Source organism: Saimiri boliviensis, chromosome 16, assembly GCF_048565385.1.
Source record: "Saimiri boliviensis isolate mSaiBol1 chromosome 16, mSaiBol1.pri, whole genome shotgun sequence".
Taxonomy (NCBI): domain Eukaryota; kingdom Metazoa; phylum Chordata; class Mammalia; order Primates; family Cebidae; genus Saimiri; species Saimiri boliviensis.
The window spans coordinates 87,159,347-87,182,411 of NC_133464.1; the positions used below are offsets into that span (position 1 = coordinate 87,159,347).

The following is a 23,065-nucleotide window of genomic DNA, read 5'->3' on the forward strand; positions in this document are numbered from 1 at the left end:
TGAGATGGAGTCTCTGTCGCCCAGGCTGGAGTACAGTGGTGCGATTTCAGCTCACTGCAACCTCTACCTCCCGGGTTCAAGCAATTCTCTGCCTCAGCCTCCCGAGTAGCTGGGATTATAGGCTCCCGCCACCACACACAGCAAATTTTTGTATTTTTAGTACAGATGGGGTTTCACTGGGTTGGACAGGATGGTCTTGAACTACTCACCTTATGATCTCCTCACCCTGGCCTCCCAAAGTGCTGGGATTCCAGGTGTGAACCACCTTGCTCAGCCTCCACTCTTTTCCAGTTGCTTTTTCTCTACATCAGCCACGCCAGCTTTCTCTCAGTCCTTCCCACTCGTGCCCTGTGTCCTGTCACAGGGCCTCTTCTACACTAGTCCTCCTGCCTGGAATGCTTTTCTTCATTGTCTTCTCATGCTTCAGGTCTCTCAGTAGTCAGTTTCTCAGGGAGGCTTCCTGAGCCTGCCTGAAGGGTGAGATTCACCATTCTTACATACTCAGATGATGATGTAGTTCCTTTATGTATATATATATATATTTTTCATTTTTTGGAGTTGGGGTCATTCTCTGTAACCCAACTGGAATACAGTGGTACAGTTGTGACTCACTGCAGCTTCAGACTTCTGGGCCGAAGTGATCCTTCCCCTCAGCCTCCCAAGTAGGTGGGACCACAGGCGCACACCACCACACCTGGCTATGTTACAGTGTTTTTGTAGAGACGACGTCTTGCTGTGTTGCCCAGGCTGGTCTCAAATTCTTGGTAGTTCTTTTATAACACCTTATTTGTGTGATTGGTTAATGAATGTTGGTCTCTCTTGCTGGACTTTATATTTGTTCAGGGACCCTCTTTGCTCTTCCTTGGTGATGTGTATCTAGTCCAGGGCTTGGCACCTTGTTGCTCAGTAATATTCGTTGAATGAAAAAAAAATGAATGAATAAATGAGGAAGGGAGTAGTGTGAAATGAGACTAGGGAAATAGAGGCTGGGTTATCTTAAGGTCTTATTTGCTGTAATAAGTAGCTTGAATTCACACAGTATAAAACTTGTTAGATTTGTGGTTTTGATATTTGACTGGCAGCAGTGTGAAAAATCTTGTCTGTAGCTCCACCTACTCTAGAGGCTGAGGTAGGAGAATTGCTTGAGTCCAGGAGTTCAAGTCCAGCCTGGGCAACATAGCAAGACCCCATCTTTTTTTGTTTTTGGAGATGGACTCTTGCACTGTCACCCAGGCTGGAATGCAGTGGTGCGATCTCAGCTCACTGCAACCTCCCCCTGCCTGGTTCAAGCAATTCTCCTGCCTCATCCTCCCAAGTAGCTGGGACTACAGGTATATGCTGCCACGCCCAGCTAATTTTTTGTATTTTAGTAGAGATTGGGTTTCACCATGTTGCCCAGGCTGGTTTTAAACTCCTGAGCTCAGGCAGTTGGCCTGCTTTGGCCTCCCAAAGTGATAGGATTACACGTGTGAGCCACCATGCCTGTCCCAAGACCCTGTCTTTAAAAAAAAAAATAGAGAAATAATAACTACCACCTCAGGGGGTTAATGCAAAGATAAAATGATTTAACATACATTGAAAGAAAAGTGTTTAGTATAGTGCCTGGGGTATAGTAAGTGCTCTGTAAATGTTAGGTGCTATTTTGTACTTTAATGTATCAAATAACATGGCATCAAATCAAGATAACTGTATAGTAAGTACCTGATAAATATATGAGTTAGATTTCTTCTAGAGTAGTGCTGGCAGATAGAACTTTCTGTGCTGATGGGAGTGTTCTTTACTTGTTCTCTCCAATATGGTAGCCACTAACCACATGTGTCTTGAGCACTTGTAACGGCTAGTGTAAGGGAGCCACTGTGGTAGCGGCTACCGTCTATGACACCACAAGTCTAGAGTGTGGCTGCTTGCTTTTTTGTTGGAGAGGGAGTTTTGCTCTTGTTGCCCAGGCTGGAGTGCAGTGGTGTGATTTCAGCTCACCATAACCTCTGCCCCCAGGTTCAAGCAGTTCTGCCTCAGCCTCCTGACTAGCTGGGATTACAGGCATGCACCACCATGCCTGGCTAATATTGTATTTTTAGTAGAGACGGGGGTTTCTCTATGTTGGTCAGGCTGGTCTTGAATTCCCAACCTCAGGTGATCCGCCCTCCTTGGCTTTCCAAGTGCTGGGATTACAGGCATGAGCCACTACTCCTGGCCTGCTGGTTTTTTTTTTTTTTTTTTTTTTTTTTTTTTTTTTTTAAGACAGCGTCTCACTCTGTTGCCCAGGCTGGAGTGCAGGGTCACAGTCTTGGCTCATGGCAACCTCTGCCACCCAGGCTCAAGCAGTCCTTCAGCCTCAGCCCCTAAGTACCTGTGATCCCACGCACTTGGGAGGCTGAGGCAGGAGAATAGCCTGAACCCAGGAGGCGGAGGTTGCGGTGAGCTGAGATAGCGCCATTGCACTCCAGCCTGGGCAGCAAGAGCGAAACTCCGTCTCAAAAAAAAAAAAAAGATGAAGTATCTTTTTGCCTTCGTCTTCTGATTTATCTTAAAATTGTGAATGTGAATTGTCTTTTGTCAGTTTTCTTCTCTTTGTCATTATGGTTGGGAAATGAAAAATTTCTAATACTTAACAGTATTCAATGAAACCTTTCAAAAAAAGACCACCAGGCCAGGTGCAGTGGCTCATGATTTTAATTGCAGTACTTTGAGAGGCTGAGGCAGGCAGATCACTTGAGCCCAGGAGTTTGAGACTATCGTGGGCAACATGGTGAAAACTGTATCTCTGCAAAAAATTTTTAAAAATTATCCTTGCATGCAGTGCACACGTGTCGTCTCAGCTACCCAGGAAGCTGAGGTGGCAGCATCCCACTGAGCCTGGGATGTCAAAGTTGCAGTGAGCTATGATCACAACACTGCACTCCAGCCTGGATGATAGAGCAAGACCCTGTCTCAAAACAAAAACAAAAACCAAACCCCAAAACAAAACCCCCACCAGGTCTCTTTTATACTTTCTCAAAAGATCATGCTATGGTCTTGGGGCAATGTAGTGAAAAAAAAAATTGAGGGTAATGTAATAGGGTTGACTTACTTAGTTATTGCTTCTCCTTTCTAGATCACTTCATCATTCTTCCATTTTCTTACTATTTTAGTTCTTTCATTTTTTTTTCCTTTATTTTTTTGAGATGGAGTTTAGCTCATGTTGCCCAGGCTGGAGTGCAGTGGCACAATCTCGGGTCACTGCAACCCCCACCTCCCGGGTTCAAGTGATTCTCCTTCCTCAGCCTCCTGAATAGCTGGGATTACAGGCACGTGACACCAGGCCCAGCTGATTTTTGTATTTTTATATTTTAGTAGAGAAGGAGGTTTTTCCATGTTGGCCAGGCTGGTCTCAAACTCCTGACCTCAAATGATTCACCTGCCTCGGCCTCCCAAAGTGCTGGGATTACAGGCGTGAGCCACCGAGCCCAGCCTCCTTTTTTTTTTTTTTTTTTTTTTTTTTTTTTTCCCTTTTCTCTCTTTTTTCTTTGAGATGGAGTCTTGCTTTGTCAGGCTGTAGTGCAGTGGTACCATCTTGGCTCACTACAACCTCCACCTCCGGGATTCAAGTGATTTTCCTGCCTCCGCCTCCCGAATAGCTAGGACTACAGGTGTGTACTACCACACCTGGCTATTTTTGTATTTTTAGTAGAGATGAGGTTTCACTGTGTTGGGCAGGCTGGCCTTGAACTCCTGACCTCAAGTAATCTGCCCACCTCAGCCTCCCAAAGTGTTGGGATTACAGATGTGAGTCACTGCACCCAGGCTAGTCTTTTCTTAGCGTAGGGAAAATTGGGACTAATTGATGAGTTCTGATGAAATAATTTCAAAATGATGAAATAGCAAAATACGTCAAGATTTAGAAAAAATAAGATCACTAAGACCCTGTTGTATATGTTAAATTTATAAACTGGTTCAGTGGTCCCATAAAGTAGTTTCTCAAGCTGAATGAGGTTTATTTTTATTTATTTATTTATTTATTTTATATTTTTTAAAAAAGATGGGGTTTCACCATGATGCCCAGGCTGGTCTTGAACTCCTGACCCCAGGTGATCCACCCACCTTGACCTCCCAAAGTGCTAGGATTACAGGTGTGAGCCACCGTGCCTGGCCAATGAGGTTTATTTTTAAAAAGTAGGTCAGGTGTGGTGGCTCAGGCCTGTAATCCCAGCACTTGAGGAGGCCAAGGCAGGCATATCACACGATGCCAGGAGTTCAAAACCAGCCTGACCAACATGGTAAAACCCTGTCTCTACTGAAAATACAAAAAATTAGCTGGGCGTGGTGGCGGGCACCTGCAATCCCAGCTGCTTGTGAGGTGAAGACAGAATTGCTTGAACCCAGGAGGCGCAGGTTGCAGTGAGCCGAGATTGCACCACTGCACTCCAGCCTGGGAGGCAGAGCAAGACTATCTCAAAAAAAAAAAAAAAGAAGTAAATTTTGTCTTTATTTTTTGGAATACCTCTGAGAAAAAAGAAAAGCCATGAAATATCAAGTATTACAGATAGAACTACCAAAAAAAAAATAAAAATAAAAATAAAAAAACAAGAAAACACCAACAACTCCAAATATTAAAAAAAATTGAGGCTGGGCACGGTGGCTCACGCCTGTAATCCCAGCACTTTGAGAGGCCGAGGCGGGTTGAGAGATCGAGACCATCCTGGTCAACATGGTGAAATCCCGTCTCTACTAAAAATACAAAAAATTAGCTGGGCATGGTGGCGCATGCCTGTAATCCCAGCTACTCAGGAGGCTGAGGCAGGAGAATTGCCTGAACCCAGGAGCCGGAGGTTGCGGTGAGCCGAGATCGCGCCATTGCACTCCAGCCTGGGTAACAAGAGTGAAACTCCGTCTCAAAAAAAAAAAAAAAAAAAAAAATTTGAGTCCATTGGATTATGTTATACTGACAGTTAAGGGAATGCCTGTATTGTACCGACATTAGTATAATGTTTCGTTTAAGCTTTTCGTAAATTGTTTTTTCGTCAGGTTAGAGACGCTTCCGTCTGTTCCTACTTTGCCAAAAGTTTAGATAAGGATCTTAATTTATTTAACTTGTTTCTGTGTTTTTAAAATAATAACATGATATCTTTCCTTTAATATGTTAATGTAGTGAGTTATTATTTTATTTTATTTTATATTTTTGTGTGTGACAGGGTCTTACTCTGTCACCCAGGCTGGAGTGCAGTGGTGTAATCTCAGCTCACTGCAACCTCTGCCTCCTGTGTTCCAGTGATTCTCCCACCTCAGCCTCCCAAGTAGCCAGGACCACAGGTGTGTGCCACCGTGTCTGGCTAACCTTTTTTTATTTTTGGTAAAGATGAGGTTTTGCCATGTTGCCCAGGCTGATTGCGAATGCCTGAGCTCAGGTGATTCACCAGCCTCGGCCTCTCAAAGTGTTGGGATTATAGGCATGAGCAGCTACACCTGGCCTTATTTATTTTCTAATGTTAACCTAGTTTTGCATTTCTGAGATACCTGACTTGGTCACAGTGTATATTATCGTTAATTTGGTTTATGAAATATCTTTTTATTATTAATATTTTTAATTGACTCATAATTGCATATGTTTGCAGGGTACAATGTAACGAATACACACACACACACACACACACACACACACACACAGAATGATTAAGTCAAGTTAATATATCCATCACCTCCTTCTGTGAAATATCTTAAGATTTCTTCTGTGTTCATGAGTAGGATTGACCTATAAATTTCTTTTCTTCAATTGTCCTCATCTGGTTTTGGTATTAGCATTGTATAATGATATGCTGCTAGGCTCCTAAAATGTGAAGAGTGTTCACTCTTTTGTAGTCTCTTGAAGAAATCTGTATAGGATTGGAGTTGCTGTATTTATCATTATAAATTTGTTTTTCTTTCAGTGTCTTTTTATTTTCTGAGGCATCTATAGTTGCTTTCTCTTTTAATTCTTGCTTGTTTACATATTTGTGTTTTTCCTTTCCAATTTTATTAGTTATTCCAAGTAAACAACTTTTGGCTTTTTTTCAACAATTTCTGCTCTGTATTATTTCCTTCATCCTCTTTTCTTTGGGTAGTTTCTGCTTTCTGAGTTCTTAGGTTGGCTGCTTAGTTCTTTCGTTTCACATTCATTTTTATGTAAGCATTTAAGGCTATTTTTTCTCTAGTACTATATTTGTAAACTATAGGGATTTTTTTTTTTTTTTTTTTTTTTTTTTTTTTGAGACAGAGTCTTGCTCTGTTGCCCAGGCTGGAGTGCAGTGGCTCAATTTCTGCAGTGGTTCACTGCACTCTCCTTACCCTGGGTTTATGCGATTCTCCTGCCTATGCCTCCCGTGGCTGGGATTACAGGCATGAGCCACCACTCCAGCTTATTTTTTGTATTTTTAGTAGAGACAAGGTTTTACCATGTTGGTCAGGCTGGTCTTGAACTCCCAAACTCAGGTGATCCACCCACCTCAGCCTCTCAAAGTGCTGGGATTACAAATGTGAGCCACTGCACCCAGCCTATAGTTTTTTTTGTTTTTGTTTTTTTGAGTCAGAGTCTTGTTATGTTGCCCAGGCTGGAGTGCAGTAGCTCCAGCTGAATTTGTTCTTGGCTCACTGCCACCTCCGCCTCCCAGGTTCAAGTGATTTTTCTGCCTCAACCTCCTGAGTAGCTTGGATTATCGGTGCTCCCCACCATGCCTGGCTAATTTTTGTATTTTTAGGAGATATGGGGTTTCACCATGTTGGTCAGGCTGGTCTCCAATTCCTGACCTTGTGATCTGCCTGCCTTGGCCTCCCAAAGTGCTGGGATTACAGGTGTGAACCACTGTGCCCAGCCTGGCCTGTGCATTTTCTGATTTCCATTTTGTTGTCTTTTTTTCATCCTTGAATTTTTCTAGTTTTTGTTATTGTTATGTTAAATCAATTTTTTTACTTAATCACTTTTGGTCAGAGAATATGTCATGTACATACCAGTTATTTAAAATTTGTTTGGATATGCCTACAGCCCAGTGTTTTCTCAGTTTTTGTTCAGAAAGCGTTTGAAAAGAATGTGATATCCACTTAAAGGTGCAATGTGTTTATGGTATTAAATCAAACTCACTAGATTTTTTTTGTCTTCCTAACCTAACAGTTACTGAAATTTACATGTTAATCTTCCACTCTAGTGGATTTGTTGGTAGTTCTGTCTTTTTGGTTTTTTTTTTGCTTGTTTGTTTGTTTTTGAGACGGAGTCTCCCTCTGTCACCCAGGCTGAAGTGCAGTGGCACAATTTTGGCTCACTGCAACCTCTGCCTCACGGGTTCCAGCAATAATCCTGCCTCAGCCTCCCAAGTAGCTGGGATTGCAGGTGCCCGCCCCCATGCTCTGCTAATTGTTTGTTTGTTTGTTTGTTTTTTTGTATTTAGTAGCAATAGAGTTTCACCATGTTGGCCAGGCTTGTCTTGAACTCCTGATCTTAGGTGATCTGGCCTCCTCAGCTTCCCAAAGTGCAGGGATTACAAGTATGAGCTACCGCACCCGGCCCCCAATTTTCTTTTCAGTGCGTCTAATATGCCTTTTAATCTGCCTAGTGAATTTTTAACGTATATTCTATTGAAGTATATTAACATACAAGAAGGCCGGGCGCGGTGGCTCAAGCCTGTAATCCCAGCACTTTGGGAGGCCGAGGCAGGTGGATCACGAGGTCAAGAGATCAAGACCATCCTGGTCAACATGGTGAAACCCCGTCTCTACTAAAAATACAAAAAATTAGCTGGGCATCGTTGTGCGTGCCTGTAATCCCAGCTACTCAGGAGGCTGAGGCAGGAGAATTGCCTGAACCCAGGAGGAGGAGGTTGCGGTGAGCCGAGATCGCACCATTGCACTCCAGCCTGGGTAACAAGAGCGAAACTCTGTGTCAAAAAAAAAAAAAAAAAAAAAAAACAAGAAAATTCACAAATTTCAGTTGTCCAGTTTGGTGATGGTATGTGATTGTGTGTACCCCTGCAGTTACCATAAATCAAACATGTCTATTGATATAGATATTTCTTTTATTATATTGCTCACAGAAGTTTTCTTGTGATATCTTGCTCCTTTTTAACAAAAATTATTGTAAAATTCAACATAAAATTTACCATTCATGTTGTTGTGTAATTATCACCAAAATTTATCACTATCTCCAGAACTTTTTCATTATCCCAAACTGGAACTATATTCCCATTAAACAGCAACATCCCATTTCTTCCTCCCTCTAATCCCTGGTAACCATGATTCTACTTTCTATGAATTTGACTATTTTAGCTACCTCATATAAGGGGGAATCATACAGTATTTGTGCTTTTTTGTCTGGGTTATCTTACTTGGTGTAATATTTTCAAAGTTCATCCATGTTGTAATGTATCTCAGTACTTCATTCCTTTGTTGTTGGTGTTGTTTTGAGGCAGGGTCTTGTTCTGTCACACAGGCTGGAGTGCAGTGGTGCAATCATGGCTTCCTGTAGTCTTCACCTCCCAGGCTCAAATGATCTTCCCACTTCAGCCTGCCCAGTAGCTGGGACTACAGGTGCAAGCCACCAGGCCTGGCTAGTTTTTGTAGAGATGAGGGTTTGCCATGTTTCCCAGGCTGGTCTGGAACCCCAGAATTTCAGCAATCCACCGCCTTAGCCTCCCAAAATGCTGGTATTACAGATGTGAGCCACTGTCTGCTATCACTTCATTCCTTTTTTATTTCTGAATAATGTTCCATTGTGTGAATATGCCATGTTTTGTTTATCCATTCATTTATTAATGAACCTTGGTACAGTCTATTAAACCGTTGCTTTCAGTTCTTTTGGATGTATAGCTGGAAGTAGAATTACTGGCTTATGTGATAATTTTATGTTTGATTTTTTTGAGAAACTGCCATACTCTCTTTCCTAGTGGCTCTTCCTTTTTTTTGTTTGGCTATACCATTTCTGCATTCCCACCAGCAGTGTACAAAGGTTCCGGTTTCACCACAACATCACCAACACTTGTTATTTTCTGATATGTCTGTTCTCATGGATGTGAGGTGGTATCTTGCTGTTTTGATTCAGATTTTCCTAATGATTTGGTATGTTGGGCATCTTTTCATGTGCTTGGCTATTTATATGTCTTCTTTGGAGAAATGTCTGTTAACCTCCTTTTTGTATTTTTTTGTCTTTAATTTTCTTTTTTTTTTTTGAGCTGGAGTTTCACTCTTGTTGCTCAGGCTGGAGTGCAATGGCACGATCTTGGCTCGCCACAACCTCGCCTCCCTGATTCTCCTGCCTCAGCCTCCTGAGTAGCTGGGATTATAGGCATGTGCCACCATGCCTGTCTAAGTTTGTATTTATTTATTTATTTATTTATTTAAGTTTCTTTTACATGGAGTCTCACTTTGTCGCCAGGCTGGAGTGCAGTGGCACGATCTCCACTCCCTGCAACCTCCACCTCCTGGGTTCAAGTGATTCCCCTGCCTCAGCCTCCTGAGTAGCTGGGACTAGGCACGTGCCACCATGCCCAAGTAATTTTCATATTTTTAGTAGAGACGGGGTTTCACCATGTTGGCCAGGATGGTCTTGATCTCTTCACCTTGTGATCTGCCCACCTTGGCCTCCCAAAGTGCTGGGATTACAGGCATGAGCCACCACCATGCTTGGCTCAAATTTTGTATTTTTAATGGAGACGGGGTTTCTCCGTGTTGCCCAATCTGGTCTCAGACTCCCCACCTCAGGTGATCTGCCTGCCTCAGCCTCCCAAAGTGCCGAGATTACAAGCGTGAACCACTGTGCCCAGCCTTTTTTTATTTTTTAATCACATTAATGGTTTTTTGTCTTGGAGTTGTAGGAGTTCTTTATAGATTACAGATACTAACCTTCTATCAGCTAAGTAAATCATTTATAGTATTTTCTCCCATTCTGTGGATTGCTTTTTCATTCTTTTGATAGTGTCATTTGATATACGAAAGTTTTTAATTTTGGTAAAGTCTCCTTTTTACATTTTTAGTTCTTCTTTTAAATATTTTATATTCTGTTTCTTATATTTCCAATATTTGTGAGTTTTGTTGGTCTGATTTTCTGATTCTTCAGTTTGTTGTTCCATAAACTTGTAGTGGCTTATTTCCTCTTGTGTTTAGTGAAATTTACACATATTAACTCTTGTAAATGTTTATGAAAAACTCTGAAGCCTGAATTCCTCCAAGTGCCTAGGTACATAAACAGAGGACTACTTTAATTTTATCGCCTGGAAGTTTTTTGGGCCACATGGGTCCTGTTGTGATGGGCAAGAGACCTGTTTTGGGCCTGCTTGGGGTCGTTCATTGTTTGAAGTAACTAGCCTCTTCCATCTGCTGTCAAGGTCCAAAGTGGCAATTTAATTCTACCTTCCCTTCTCCCTTCTTTTTCTCTTTCTTGGCCCCCTTCCTTCCTGGTTTGTTTTGTTTATTTTTTAAATAGTTTACCCTTGCGCTGAGGATCCCAGCTTTATATGGAGGAATATCTTGTTAGATCCCTACCTGAGATGGGCCCTGGCTTTAATCTCCCTAGGCAGCTGTCGAAATGGAAGTTCAAGGTCACTAGAGATTGGCACATGTCTCCAGGGTAAACACAAGAGTGTTTGCATTTATCTTTGGATCCCTGCTTTCGCTTCTATTTTAGCTTTTGATGATTCCTTAATTTCTTTTAAGCTCAGTTATGCCTTTAAAATTTTAAAGAAATGTTGTCCACCGTTTGTTTTAGCAGAAGAGTTGTTTAAGGTCAGCTGTACCATTGCGAATGGAAGGCCCACTTATTTAAGGAAATGCAAGGTTTTAAACGGATAGAAAAAGGCATAGAGTAATAAAAATTATACTCATGTGCCTACCTCCTAGATTAGCAAATGTTCAAATAGATGTTTCGCATATAATCTTTTAAAAATACATAAATATCACAGATATAATTGAAGCCCCCTTTGAGTCCCTGTAGACATCATTCCCTGCCTCCTCCTCATTCTCCAACAGCTTCACAGTTGCTTATCCTTCCTTCCATGCTTTTATATTCTTCCCACAAATGTAAATAACATACTATTGAGTTTTTAAAATTTCTATTGTGCATGTCTTGTCATTTGCCATTTTCATTCAGGATAATTTTCAGGGGCTATCTAGGTTGGTAAATACATCTCTAGTTCAATTTTTAATGTCTTTATAAGCCACTGTATGACTACAGTGTATTCTCTTTTGGTGGAAACTTATTATTTATTTATTTATTTTGAGACGGAGTCTCGATCTTGTCGCCCAGGCTGGAGTGCAGTGGCATGATCTCGGCTCACTGCAACCTCTGCCTCCCGAGTTTAAGCAATTCCCCTGCCTTAGCCTCCTCAGCAGCTGGGATTACAGACACGAGACATCACACCCAGCTAATTTTTGTAGTTTTAGTAGAGATGAGGTTTCACTATGTTGGCCAGGATGGTCTCAATCTCTTGACCACGTGATCCACCTGCCTCAGCATTCCAAAATGCTGGGATTACAGACATAAGTCACTGTGCCCGGCCTTGGTGGAAATTTAAATTGTTACTTCTTGTTCCTTTTTTTTTTTTCTATTATAGTATTGTAGGAACATTTTTGTGGCCTTCGTATGTATGTAGGAGAGGGGAGAGATTCTCCAGGGAATAAATGCCTGGAAGGTGGTAGAAGTGGACCTTGCTGGTTGACACCTTCAACTTTTTTGGATAAGTCTCCATTCTAAGTGGTTGTTCCATTTTATATTACCATTACCAGTTTATAATGATAACCCAAACTTCACCAAACACTTTTTTTTTTGAGATGGAGTCTGACTCTGTCACCCAATCTGGAGTGCAGTGGCACAATCTTGGCTTCAAGTGATTCTCCCATCTCAGCTTCCCGTGTAGTTGGGACTGCAGGCTCCTGCCACCACGCCTGGCTAATTTTTGTATTTTTATAGAGATGGGGTTTTGCCATCCGGCCGGTCTTGAGCTCCTGACATCAAGCCATCTACCTGCCTTGGCCTCCCAAAGTGCTGGTGTGAGCTACCGAGCCCATCCCCAAACACATTTTGCACTTAATTTTTGCACTTAATTTTTGTCCAGCCAATGAGTCAGAAATGATATTTCCTTGTTTTAATTTGCATTTCCTTAGTGTTACTACTGAGGTTGAGTGTGTTGTCATGTTTATTTTCCATTTTTACTTTCTACTCTGAATTGTCTAGCCCATTGTTCATTGGCAACTTTTTTTTTTTTTTTTTGAGATGGAGTCTCGCTGTGTTGCTCGGCTGGAGTTCAGTGTCGTGATCTCGGCTCACTGCAACTTCCGCCTTCTGGGTTCAAGCAGTTCTCCTGCCTCAGCCTCCCATGTAGCTGGGACTACAGGCACGCACCACCACGCCCAGCTAATTTTTGTATTTTTTAGTAGAGGCAGGGTTTCACCATGCTGGCCAGGATGGTCTCGATCTCTTGACCTCGTGATCCACCCACCTCGGCCTCCCAAAGTGCTGGGATTACAGGCCTGAGCCACCAGGCCAGGCCCCCATTGGCAACTTTTCTATTACATTTTGTATTTGTTTGGATTAGGTTTGGTAGTATATAACAAAAAATGAATTGCAGTGTTTTTTAAAAAGATAGGTTTAGTTTTTCTCACACAAATAGTATGGATATATTGATATATCTATATCTATCATCTATCTATCAATAATCTATCTATCTAATCTGTCTATCTGGTTTAGTGGCTGCAGGGGCTCACAATTCTTGTTTTTCTGTTTTACTATTCTTAAAGGGTGTCTTTGATCTTTTAAGTCTTTTCATGGTCCCGGATGATTAGTAGAACTTCAGCTATCATGTCTATTTCTAGGGAACAGGAATGAAGGTGTGCTCCTAGCTGAATCATCTCTCTTTAGGGAATCCCACCTGAAACTTTGCTAATATCTTACTGGCCAGAACTTAATTCCATAGATCCTTGTAGCTAGAAATGGGTTTAGGTGGGTGCATTGCTGCTGGGCAAATAAAATTAGGGTTTTGTTACTAAGGAAGGAGGGAAGAATAAAGGCGTAGTTGTCAGTTTCTGCTATAAATTGTCTTTTTCTTACTTTTGTGAATGTTTTTTATGTTCTGAATATTAATCCTTTGTTAATTATATCCAGTGTAATTATTGTCTTCTCATCTGTGACTAGTCTTTCACTTTACTTAACGGTGCCTTTAAATTTAGAAGGTTATGATTTTAATATAGTCAAATTTACTAATTTTTAAAAAGGATGTTTGCCTTTTATTTATTAAGAAGTTTTTCCCTACTTTGACTTCATACTTTCCTATGTTTTCTTCCTGTTATTTAAAGTTTTGCCTTTCATTTTTGAATCTTAAGTTCGCCTGGAATTTATACACAATATGAATAACTGTCTAATTTTATGTTTTTCCTTAGAAATTGCCATTTGTTCCAGCACTATTTAAACAGAGTATACAAAGTCTGGTTTTTTTCCTCATTGATTTGTCATATGTCATAGGTCTGTTGCTGGGAATTTTCTCTACTCCATTGTTTTTGTCTGCTCTAACACTATTTTTAAGAATTACTATTATGTCTTCATATGTATTTAGATTTAGTTGGGTATCACCTCCTTCTTATTTATTTTTTATTTTTTTATTTTTTTTTGAGACGGAGTTTCACTCTTGTTACCCAGGCTGGAGTGCAATGGCGCGATCTTGGCTCACCGCAACCTCCGCCTCCTGGGTTCAGGCAATTCTCCTGCCTCAGCCTCCTGAGTAGCTGGGATTACAGGCACGTGCCACCATGCCCAGCTAATTTTTTGTATTTTTAGTAGAGACGGGGTTTCACCATGTTGACCAGGATGGTCTCGATCTCTTGACCTCGTGATCCACCCGCCTCGGCCTCCCAAAGTGCTGGGATTACAGGCTTGAGCCACCGCGCCCGGCCCACCTCCTTCTTATTTTTTAAAATTAGTTTGACCCTTTTGGTCCTTTACTCTTACATGTGTTAGGATTATCTTGTCATATAAACCCTATTGGGATTTTAATTGAAATTGTATTACTTGTTATAGATTAATATTGGGAGACCTGTGTATACATTTTTAAGTGCAGTTCTTATGAGATATTCATCAGCAGCATTTTGTAGGTTTCTCAACTAGTGTGCTACAGAAATGGGATTAGAAGCCAGGTCTTTCTGGTTCTGTAGCTGTGAGATTGTGTTAAGGGGTTTTTGAGATAGGGCAGACCTGTTTGTGAACGGAAAGAAGGGACCACTGCTAAGGATAACTTTTAAGGTAAGATGGAGAGAAGAGAGAGACGAAGTAGGAGCTGAGGCTTTATGTGAGAGAGGAGGACATAGATTTAAGAGACAGTTATGGAGGAGAGAATATTTTGTGAGAAATTGGAGAAGGTGATAGAGGAAGAACATTGGGAGGAAAAGAGACTTAAGATATGTAAAGGAGCTCGTCTTACTAGAAGGCCTTTTTTTAAAATTTATTTTATTTATTTTATTTATTTATTTTTTTTTGACAGAGTTTCGCTCTTGTTACCCAGGCTGGAGTGCAATGGCGCGATCTCGGCTCACCGCAACCTCCGCCTCCTGGGTTCAGGCAATTCTCCTGCCTCAACCTCCTGAGTAGCTGGGATTACAGGCACGCGCCACCATGCCCAGCTAATTTTTTTTGTATTTTTAGTAGGGACAGGGTTTCACCATGTTGACCAGGATGGTCTCGATCTCTTGACCTGGTGATCCACCCGCCTTGGCCTCCCAAAGTGCTGGGATTACAGGCGTGAGCCACCGCGCCCAGCCCCAGAAGGCCTTTTTTGAAAGGACAACTTTCAAATGTGAAAGGGTAGCTTTGCTAGGGAAACAGGAAATACTTAGGGCAGTGACTGTCAAATTCGTTTTGCTAGAAAGATCCAAAACCTGAAATTTATAGTACTCTTTGTGGAATGTTATGAAATACTGTTATGGCAAATTTAAAGTAACAAAATATTTTATTTTGTGTTAGTGGATTTAAATTGAGATAGGATCAGTGGTAACCTCCAAAGGGTAAGGAAAGATTATGGGGGGAAAACTGAATGTTGAGCAAATTTTTAACAGTAACTTAAAATTTTTAGTGAATGAGTCAAAGACTATCAGTATTTATGTTTTTGGGTGGTACAACTATCATTTTCTAATTAGACTGTTAAGCCATCTGTCTTAGTCCATTTTCTGCTGCAAGAACAGAATACTACAGACTGGGTGATTTATAAATGAATTTTTTTTTTTTTTTTTTTGAGATGGAGTCTCACTCTGTCACCCAGGCTAGAGTGCAGTGGTGCAATGTTGGCTCACTGCAACCTCTGCCTCCTGGGTTTCAAGCAATTCTCCTGCCTTAGCCTCCCGAGTAGCTGGGATTATAGGCACCTGCCATCATGCTCGGCTTATTTTTATTTTTGCAGTAGAGATGGCGTTTTTCCACATTGGTCAGGCTGGTCTCGAACTTATGACCTCTCGAACTCCTGACCTCCCCTGCCTCAACCTCCCGAGTAGCTGGGATTATAGGCACCTGCCATAATGCTCGGCTTATTTTTATTTTTTTCAGTAGAGATGGCGTTTTACCACATTGGTCAGGCTGGTCTCAAACTCATGACCTCAGGTGATCCCCTGCCTCAGCCTCCCAAAGTGTTGGGATTATAGGCATGAGCCATCTCGCCTGGCTAAGAACAGAAATTTATTTGGCTCTGGAGGCTGGGAAGGCCAAGAGCATGGTGCCAGCATCTGATGAAGGCCTTCTAGCTGTGTTATCCTGTGGCAGAAGGACAAGTGAGCATAAGAGAGAGAGAGGGAGGAAGGCAGGAAGAGAGAAAGAGGGCTGAATTTAACCTTTTATCAGGACCCCACTCTTGAGTTGATGGCATTAGTCTATTAATAAGGGCCAAACACTCATGACCTAATCACCTAATCATGGCCCCATCTCCCAATACTGTTAAAATGGCAATTAAATTTTAACATGGGTTTTGGTGAACAGATTCGAACCATAGCACCATATCTCTCTGAAAGATAAATAAGAAATTAAACCTAAGAAATCCTTAAATGAGCTCTATAATATGACTTGAACACGTATTTTCTTTTCTAGTTTTGTAGGTTATTTCATATCTACCAGTAGTGCCTGGTTTTCAGTCTGACTTTAATATTCTCACGTTTTTTGTGTGTGTGTTTTTAATGGTCCTATAAGTGATACGTATATTTAGCCAGGAATATTCAGATTTCTCTACTAGGTATCTGAAAGATATTATTCTACCAAACTGTGTGTCCCCAGCACAGTAATACTTAAGGAGGTTCAAAGCATGGGCTTTAACATCATACAGACTTAAGGTCAAATTCTGGTTATGATACTTGTTAACTTTGTCATCTTGGATGTGCAACACTATCTGAATCCTATTTTCTCCATATGTAAAAGGGGGGAAATAATTCCTACAGGGATGTTTGGGGTTTAAATGAGATGATGTATGTAAAGTGTTTAGCCCTCTGCCTGGCAAATAAGTAGTAGAGGTTGTTAACAGTAGTAAAAAAGTTACAATTATTGCTGCCCAGGGAAAAGAAGAGTCTAAAGGTCCTGTAGAAAATTAGCTGGGTGTGCTGGTGTGTGCCTGTAGTCCCCAGTTACTCGAGGAGCTGAGGCATGAGAATCGCTTGAACCTGGGAGGCGGAGGTTGCAGCGAACTGAGATTGCACCGCTGCACTTCAGCATGGGCAACAGAGTGAGACTGTCTTAAAACAAAACAAAACAAAACAGGTCCTGAAGGATTTGACAATTGGGATTCCTGACTTTTTTGAGGAAAGGATTAGTAACATGATGGAGAATGAATCAGTGCAGGCAGAAATTATAGACTCGATGAATTATTATGTGACTGTTTAGTGCCTGTCTTTCCTAATAGAATTCCATAAGGGCAGGGCTTTTTCCCTCTAGCATCCCTAGTTTCTGGTATGGTGCTTGGCATACAGTCAGCCCTTAAAAATACTCTTTGAATAGAGAGAGACAAAGAAGAAACTGCGACTTTATGTGAGAGAGGGAGGACATAGATTTAAGAGACAGTTATGGTGTTAGTAAATAATTTAGATGTTAGTAAATAATCTTTAGAGTTCTAATTTTGGATGCCTCTAGAACACTGATGGTATTCTCCAGGAGATTTTGTGAACTGAAGGCAGCTGAGCTGGGCTAGAGGCTAATGCTGCAGTTTGGGGCTAGAAACCCCAGTCAATTGAGCTAGGAATTTGTGAGCTCCAACTCTGGAAACACATCTCAGTTTTTTCCCGTCCTTGTTTTTATTTTCCTGAAGATCCTTGGGATGGTCTTGGCTCTCTACTACCACCTCCTATTGCTTCCAAACCTTTGAGGTCACAGTGAACTGTGATCATGCCACTGCACTCCACACCCTGTCTTAAAAAACAGAACAAAAAGGCTGAGTACGGTGGCCCATGCCTGTAATCCTGGCACTTTGGGAGGCCGAGGCGGAGGTCGCAGTGAGCTGAGATCATGCCACTGCACTCCATCGTGGGAGACAGAGTAAGGCTCCATCTCTAAAAAAAAAAAAAAAATCAAAAAACAAAACAAAACAATAAAACAAAAACTCCATCAACTCATCTTGTTGAACTTAGAGAAAGTGGTGGGAATAAAAAATTAGAAAATTGGCTGGGCTTGATGGCTTCCACCTGTAATCCTAGCACTTTGGGAGGCCAAGGCAGGAGATCACTGAAGGACAGGAGTTGGAGGGCAGGTTGGGCAGCATAGTGAGACCCTGTCTCTACAAAAAAAATACAAAAATTAGCTGGGCTTTGTGGCATGTGCCTATAGTCCCAGCTACTGAGGAGGCTGAGGCAGGAGGATCACTAGAGCCCTGGAGGTTGAGGCTGCAGTGAGCCATGATCATGCTACTGTATTCCAGTCTGGGCAACAGAACAGGTCTCAAAAACAGACAAAAAACCCAAAAAGCAGACAAACAAAATAATTTGAAAATGGAAAGACAAAAATACCTACTTTTAGAATATAGTTAGCCGTTCAGTTTTTTTGTTTGTTTTTGTTTGTTTGTTTGTTTTGGATATAAGCTCTTACTCTTTCACACAGCCTGGAGTGCAGTGGCATGATCTTGGCTCACTGCAACCTCTGTCTCCCCAGTTCAAGTGATTCTCCTGCCTCTGCCTCCCTGGTAGCTGGGATTACAGACTCCTACCACCATGCCCAGCTAATTTGGTGTTTTTAGTAGAGACAAGGTTCATCATGTTGGCGAGGCTGATCTTGAACTCCTGACCTCAGAAGATCCACCTGCCTTGGCCTCCCAAAGTGCTGGGGATTATAGACTTGAGCCGCCACACCGGGCTTCACAGTTCCCCACCCTCCCCGGCTTCCCTACTCAGAGTCTCACTCTGTCTTGAAGGTTGGAGTGTGCAGTGGTGCCATCTCGGCTCACTGCAACCTCCACCTCCAGGGTTCTAGCAATTCTCTTACCTCAGCCTCCCAAATAGCTGGGATTATGTGTCCCCTACCACGCCCGGCTAATTTTTATGTATTTGTACATAGAGATGGGGTTTCACCGTGTTAGCCAGGCTGGTTTCGAACTCCTGACCCTAGGTGATTCCCCCACCTTGGCCTCCCAAAGTGTTGAGATTACAGGCATGAGCCACCACACCCCTGACCCTCAGTTTTATTAGTAAATTCTTTTTTTTTTTTTTTGAGATGGAGTCTTGCTCTGTCGCCCAGGCTAGAGTGCAGTGGCACAGTATCTGCTCACTGCAACCTCTGCCTCCCTGATGTGATTCTCCTGCCTCAGTCTCCTAAGTAGCTGGGATTACAGGCGCCTGCCATGGCACCCAGCTAATTTTTGTATTTTCTAGTAGAGATCGGTTTTCACCCTGTTGGTCAGGCTGGTCTTGAACTCCTTACCTCATGATCCTCTCACCTCTGCCTCTTAAAGTGCTGGGATTACAGGCATGAGCCACACTCGGCTTTTTTTTTTTTTTTTTTTTTGAGACAGACTCTTTGTCTCCCAGGCTGGAGTGTAGTGGCAGGATCTCAGCTCACTGTAACCTCCGCCTCCTGGGTTCAAGCAATTCTCCTGCCTCAGCCTCCTAGGTAGCTGGGATTACAGGCATGTGCCACCATGCCCAGCTAATTTTTTTGTATTTTTGTTAGAGATGGGGTTTGGCCATGTTGGCCAGGCTGGTCTCAAACCCCTATCTTGTGATCTGCTCACCTCGGCCTCCCAAAGTGCTGGGATTACAGGCATGAGCCACCACGCCCGGCCTTTTTTAAAAAAAAATTGAGATGGATTCACAATCTGTTGCCCAGGTTGGAGTGCGGCAGCAGAATCTCAGCTCAGCAACCTCTACTGCCTGGTTTCACGTGATTCTTGTGCCTCAGCCTCCCGAGTAGCTGGAATTTACAGGGGTGCACCACCATGCCCAGCTAATTTTTTTGTATTTTTAGTAGAGACGGGGTTTCGCCATGTTGGCCAGGCTGGTCTCGAACTCCTGACCTCAGGTGATCTGCCCGCCTCGGCCTCCCAAAGTGCTGAGATTACAGGTGTGAGCCACCATGCCCAAATTCTTTTTTAAAAAATATTAAAGAATTTAACACAATTCTTTCTCTTTATCTCTCTTTCTTTCTTTTTTTTTTTTTTTTTTTTTGAGACCGAGTTTTACTCGGTCACCCAGGCTGGAGTGCAGTGGCGCCATATGGGCTCATTGCAACCTCCACCCCTCGGGTTCAAACGATTCTCATGCCTCTGCCTCCACGTAGCTGGGATGACAGGTGTGCACCACCACACTCAGTTTATATTTTTGCATTTTTTGCAAAGACTGGGTTTCACCATGTTGCGCAGCCTGGTCTCAAATTCCTGATCTCAAGTCATCCGCGCGCCTTGACCTAAAGTGCTGGGATTACAGGAGTGAGCCACGGCAACCAGCCAACACAATTCTTTAATGGAAATATTTTCATTTTTATCTAGAGAACTGTAGAGGGTGCTATTTCATTAGAAATAGCACTGAACCGGCTTTAACTAATTGTAAGAATTCTCTGAAGCCAGAGCTTCACAGTAGTTAATTTTTCTTGTGTGAAGTTTTTTTTTTTTTTTTTTTTTTACTATTTTGACCGAAATTAGAGTGACTGATGTTGCATAATTGATATAATTTATAATGAATGTTGATCTAATATAATCGATTATAACATTTTTCATTTTCTAGATTATTTGATATAGTTGAAATTATGACTTGCCTTCATACAACGGTTTGAATAATAAAGGTTTATTTTCCTGCCATCTATCTCCAACCCCCTTTCCCAAATTTAGTATTTGTAAGTCTTAATAGTTTAAAAGTACAGAAATGTACATTTTATGTAGATCTGGTTCAGAAGATTATTATCTGTAGAAGAATGATTGTTAAACCAAAATGGTATTTAAAAACTTGGGGACAAACTTTAAAAATTGTTTTTGTTAAGTTAGAAGTCTGGATTTTTTGAGTGATTAATTTATTATTCAGAAATATGTTCCATAAATTCCAAACTTAAACTGTTTTCAAATTTTTTCTGGCTTGATAGTGATTTTAGAAAACTTAAGGTGGAGTTATTTGATCCTCTGAATTAAAGGATTGCTTTTGAAAACTGATTTTTAGTAACTTGGATTAAATTTCTCCTGTCCTGCAGAATTTTCAAATTATTTGAACTAGGTCAAGTTAGTCCAAGTGGTATATTTTGGAATAAAAGGTGATAATAAGTCAGCTAAATGTTTAAAAAAGTACAGAAAAGTTAGATAAGTATCTGTTTTTTAAAAATGCAAGTTTTTAAAAACCTTTAAAGTATTCTGACTCAAACCTTGCCAGGATTTTTTTTTTTTTTTTTTCTGAAACCATATTTGAAACATTTATTATCAAGTTTTATACTATAGTTCTTTAAAAAGTTAAACAAGAATTTGTCACTCTTGCTCCCAAAAATGCAAGCATTTTCTGTTCTTGTGGGTTAAAATATTGCTATTATTCAAGCTTTCTCATTAAATAAGTGTATCTGTTTTTGTTTTTAACTCTCAAGGCACCACCTTCCATGGTCAATAATGAACAACGCCAGCATGCAGAGCACATATTCTTATCATTTAGGAAATCAAAATCACCATTTGCAGTTTGCAAGCATATTTTGGGTAAGTATTCACTTAAAAAATATGAAGTATTTTGGCATAATCAGATCTGGGTTTGCTGTCTTAAATATTATTTAAATTACTTTTTAAAAATCAGGTTTATACAGTTATAATTTTTAAATTAATAATCATTCTACTGGAGTGGCTTTAAAGATATTCTGTAAAGCCAGGCAGGAAACTTTGTTTTCACATTGCATTTTTTCCCTCCTAGAGATAGTGTTCTGTAATTTGTTTTATTATTGACCATAACATGAAGGCTGTTAATAGTAGAGAAAAAAATGTAATTTTTCAATTATTTTCAAATGTCAATTATTACAGGATATGTACTATAATATCTTTTAGCCCAGTGTTAGTTTTAAAATTAAGATTGTTTTTGGAGTTTTCTACATTTCCTTTTAGTTGTTTTCCATAGTTTTTTTTTTGTTTTTGTTTTTTAACCATTTAGTTTGTACTCAGCTTGCTTAATGAATATTAGTCATGTCTGGATAGGGTATTGCTGTATATATCCTAAAATAAAACACCAATTTTTACTTTTGTCAAATATGTTTTATAAGTATCTTCTGTCTGACATGTACAGAAAAGATTTCCTCTAAAACAATTGCAAGAAATATAACTCTCTTATCCAAAGATGGCATTTTCTAAGAGTTATATATGATGTTGCCATCTGTCTCTTAGGTATTTTTCAGTAACAGAGAGACTTCATTGGTTATTGTTGTTTTATAACCTGATTACTGTTGGCTGATTTTTTTTTTTAGTGGGAGCCATCTTTTGTAAGGCTCTGGAAGGCTACTTGAGTCATCTGTGACCATAAAATTGGTTAGTTGAGTATTAGGAACTAAAACATCTGACCTTTTATTCTTGTGCTTTTAGTAAGGCTTATCAATAGCTACCAGTAGGCTAGTTTCCAGATTGAAATAAACTACAACTGAAGTTATGTGTTAAAAATGTTTTACATATAAGGGCTTATGAAAGAAAGTTGTTTGATTGTAGTGGACAGAGTGATGCTGTAGCATCTATGACATCTAGGTGCCAGTGGTGCACCTTGAGGAAGTCACTTCACCTCTCTGGGCCTCTTTTGCATCTGCCTTATGGCAATAATGATACCGTTTGTCTTAATGGATTTGCTATCTGAAGTTGTTTCATGAGGTAAAAATATAATTACTTTTCATTATGTAAAAGCACTATGTGAACAGTAAGGTAAAAGTCATGGCCATATACTTGATTTTAAACAGCTTTCAAAAAATGTAATTGGCTTAAGAAATGATGTGTTCTCTGTTTGCAAGGGATTAGCAGCAGTGGTGAAGGTGGCTCTGGTCTCATTCAAGAGTTAGGTCTTAGCAGAGGAACAGGTTCAACAACTACCTTTTAAATACTCCCTGAAGCCATTTTAATTAATGAATTCACTTATTTCAGTGGTCAGCTTTTATAGTTGGATGGATTTGTTTCTGGCACTAAGAAGATTTATCTTATACCTGTGCAGGATATTTAAGTCAATGTTAAATGAAGCAAAACTAAACAGCATAAAGAGTTTAAGGGGGCATTAACTCATCCTTACTGCCTTGAAATTGTTCAGGATTAATAGATTTAGAAAACCATCCTGTTAAACTATTAACCTAAAATAATTTGAGTCTGGTTTTCATGGCATATGCCTTAATGACATTGACTAGGATTCCATCAGTGTTTCATCTGACTTTGTATTGGAATTCAGTGTCATTCATTCTACACTAGTTGGGAAATAGTTGATCTAAGTTATACGTATTTTATTAGAGCGTATTTGTTTATACCACCTTCCTTTTTAGAATATGTAAATTTTATGAAGTATTGTTGCGTTGTTATGATTGAGCTTGTTTTGGAATACTTTTGTTTTCCTGATAAAATTTTTCAAAGAGTAGTATTGCTAGTTCCGGCCATGCTTTTAAAATCAGTTTGGGTTTTGAGACTTGACTATTTAAAAGGTGGAGTGCATGTAT

At 40.7% G+C, this 23,065-nt stretch overlaps 1 protein-coding gene across 4 annotated transcripts in view; it reads left to right on the forward strand.

The window, feature by feature from the left end:
- The window catches only part of XPO4 (exportin 4), a 121,053-nt gene that overhangs the window by 10,455 nt on the left and 87,533 nt on the right, over nt 1-23,065 (forward strand). For 2 of the 4 annotated variants that reach the window (XM_074387935.1, XM_003944250.4), the window contains exon 2: nt 20,993-21,098. In XM_074387935.1, coding sequence (XP_074244036.1) covers nt 20,993-21,098 — 106 coding nt within the window. Of the gene's footprint in view, nt 1-20,992; nt 21,099-23,065 lie in introns of those variants that run through there. The other 2 variants (XM_074387936.1, XM_074387937.1) reach the window with 2 other exon arrangements.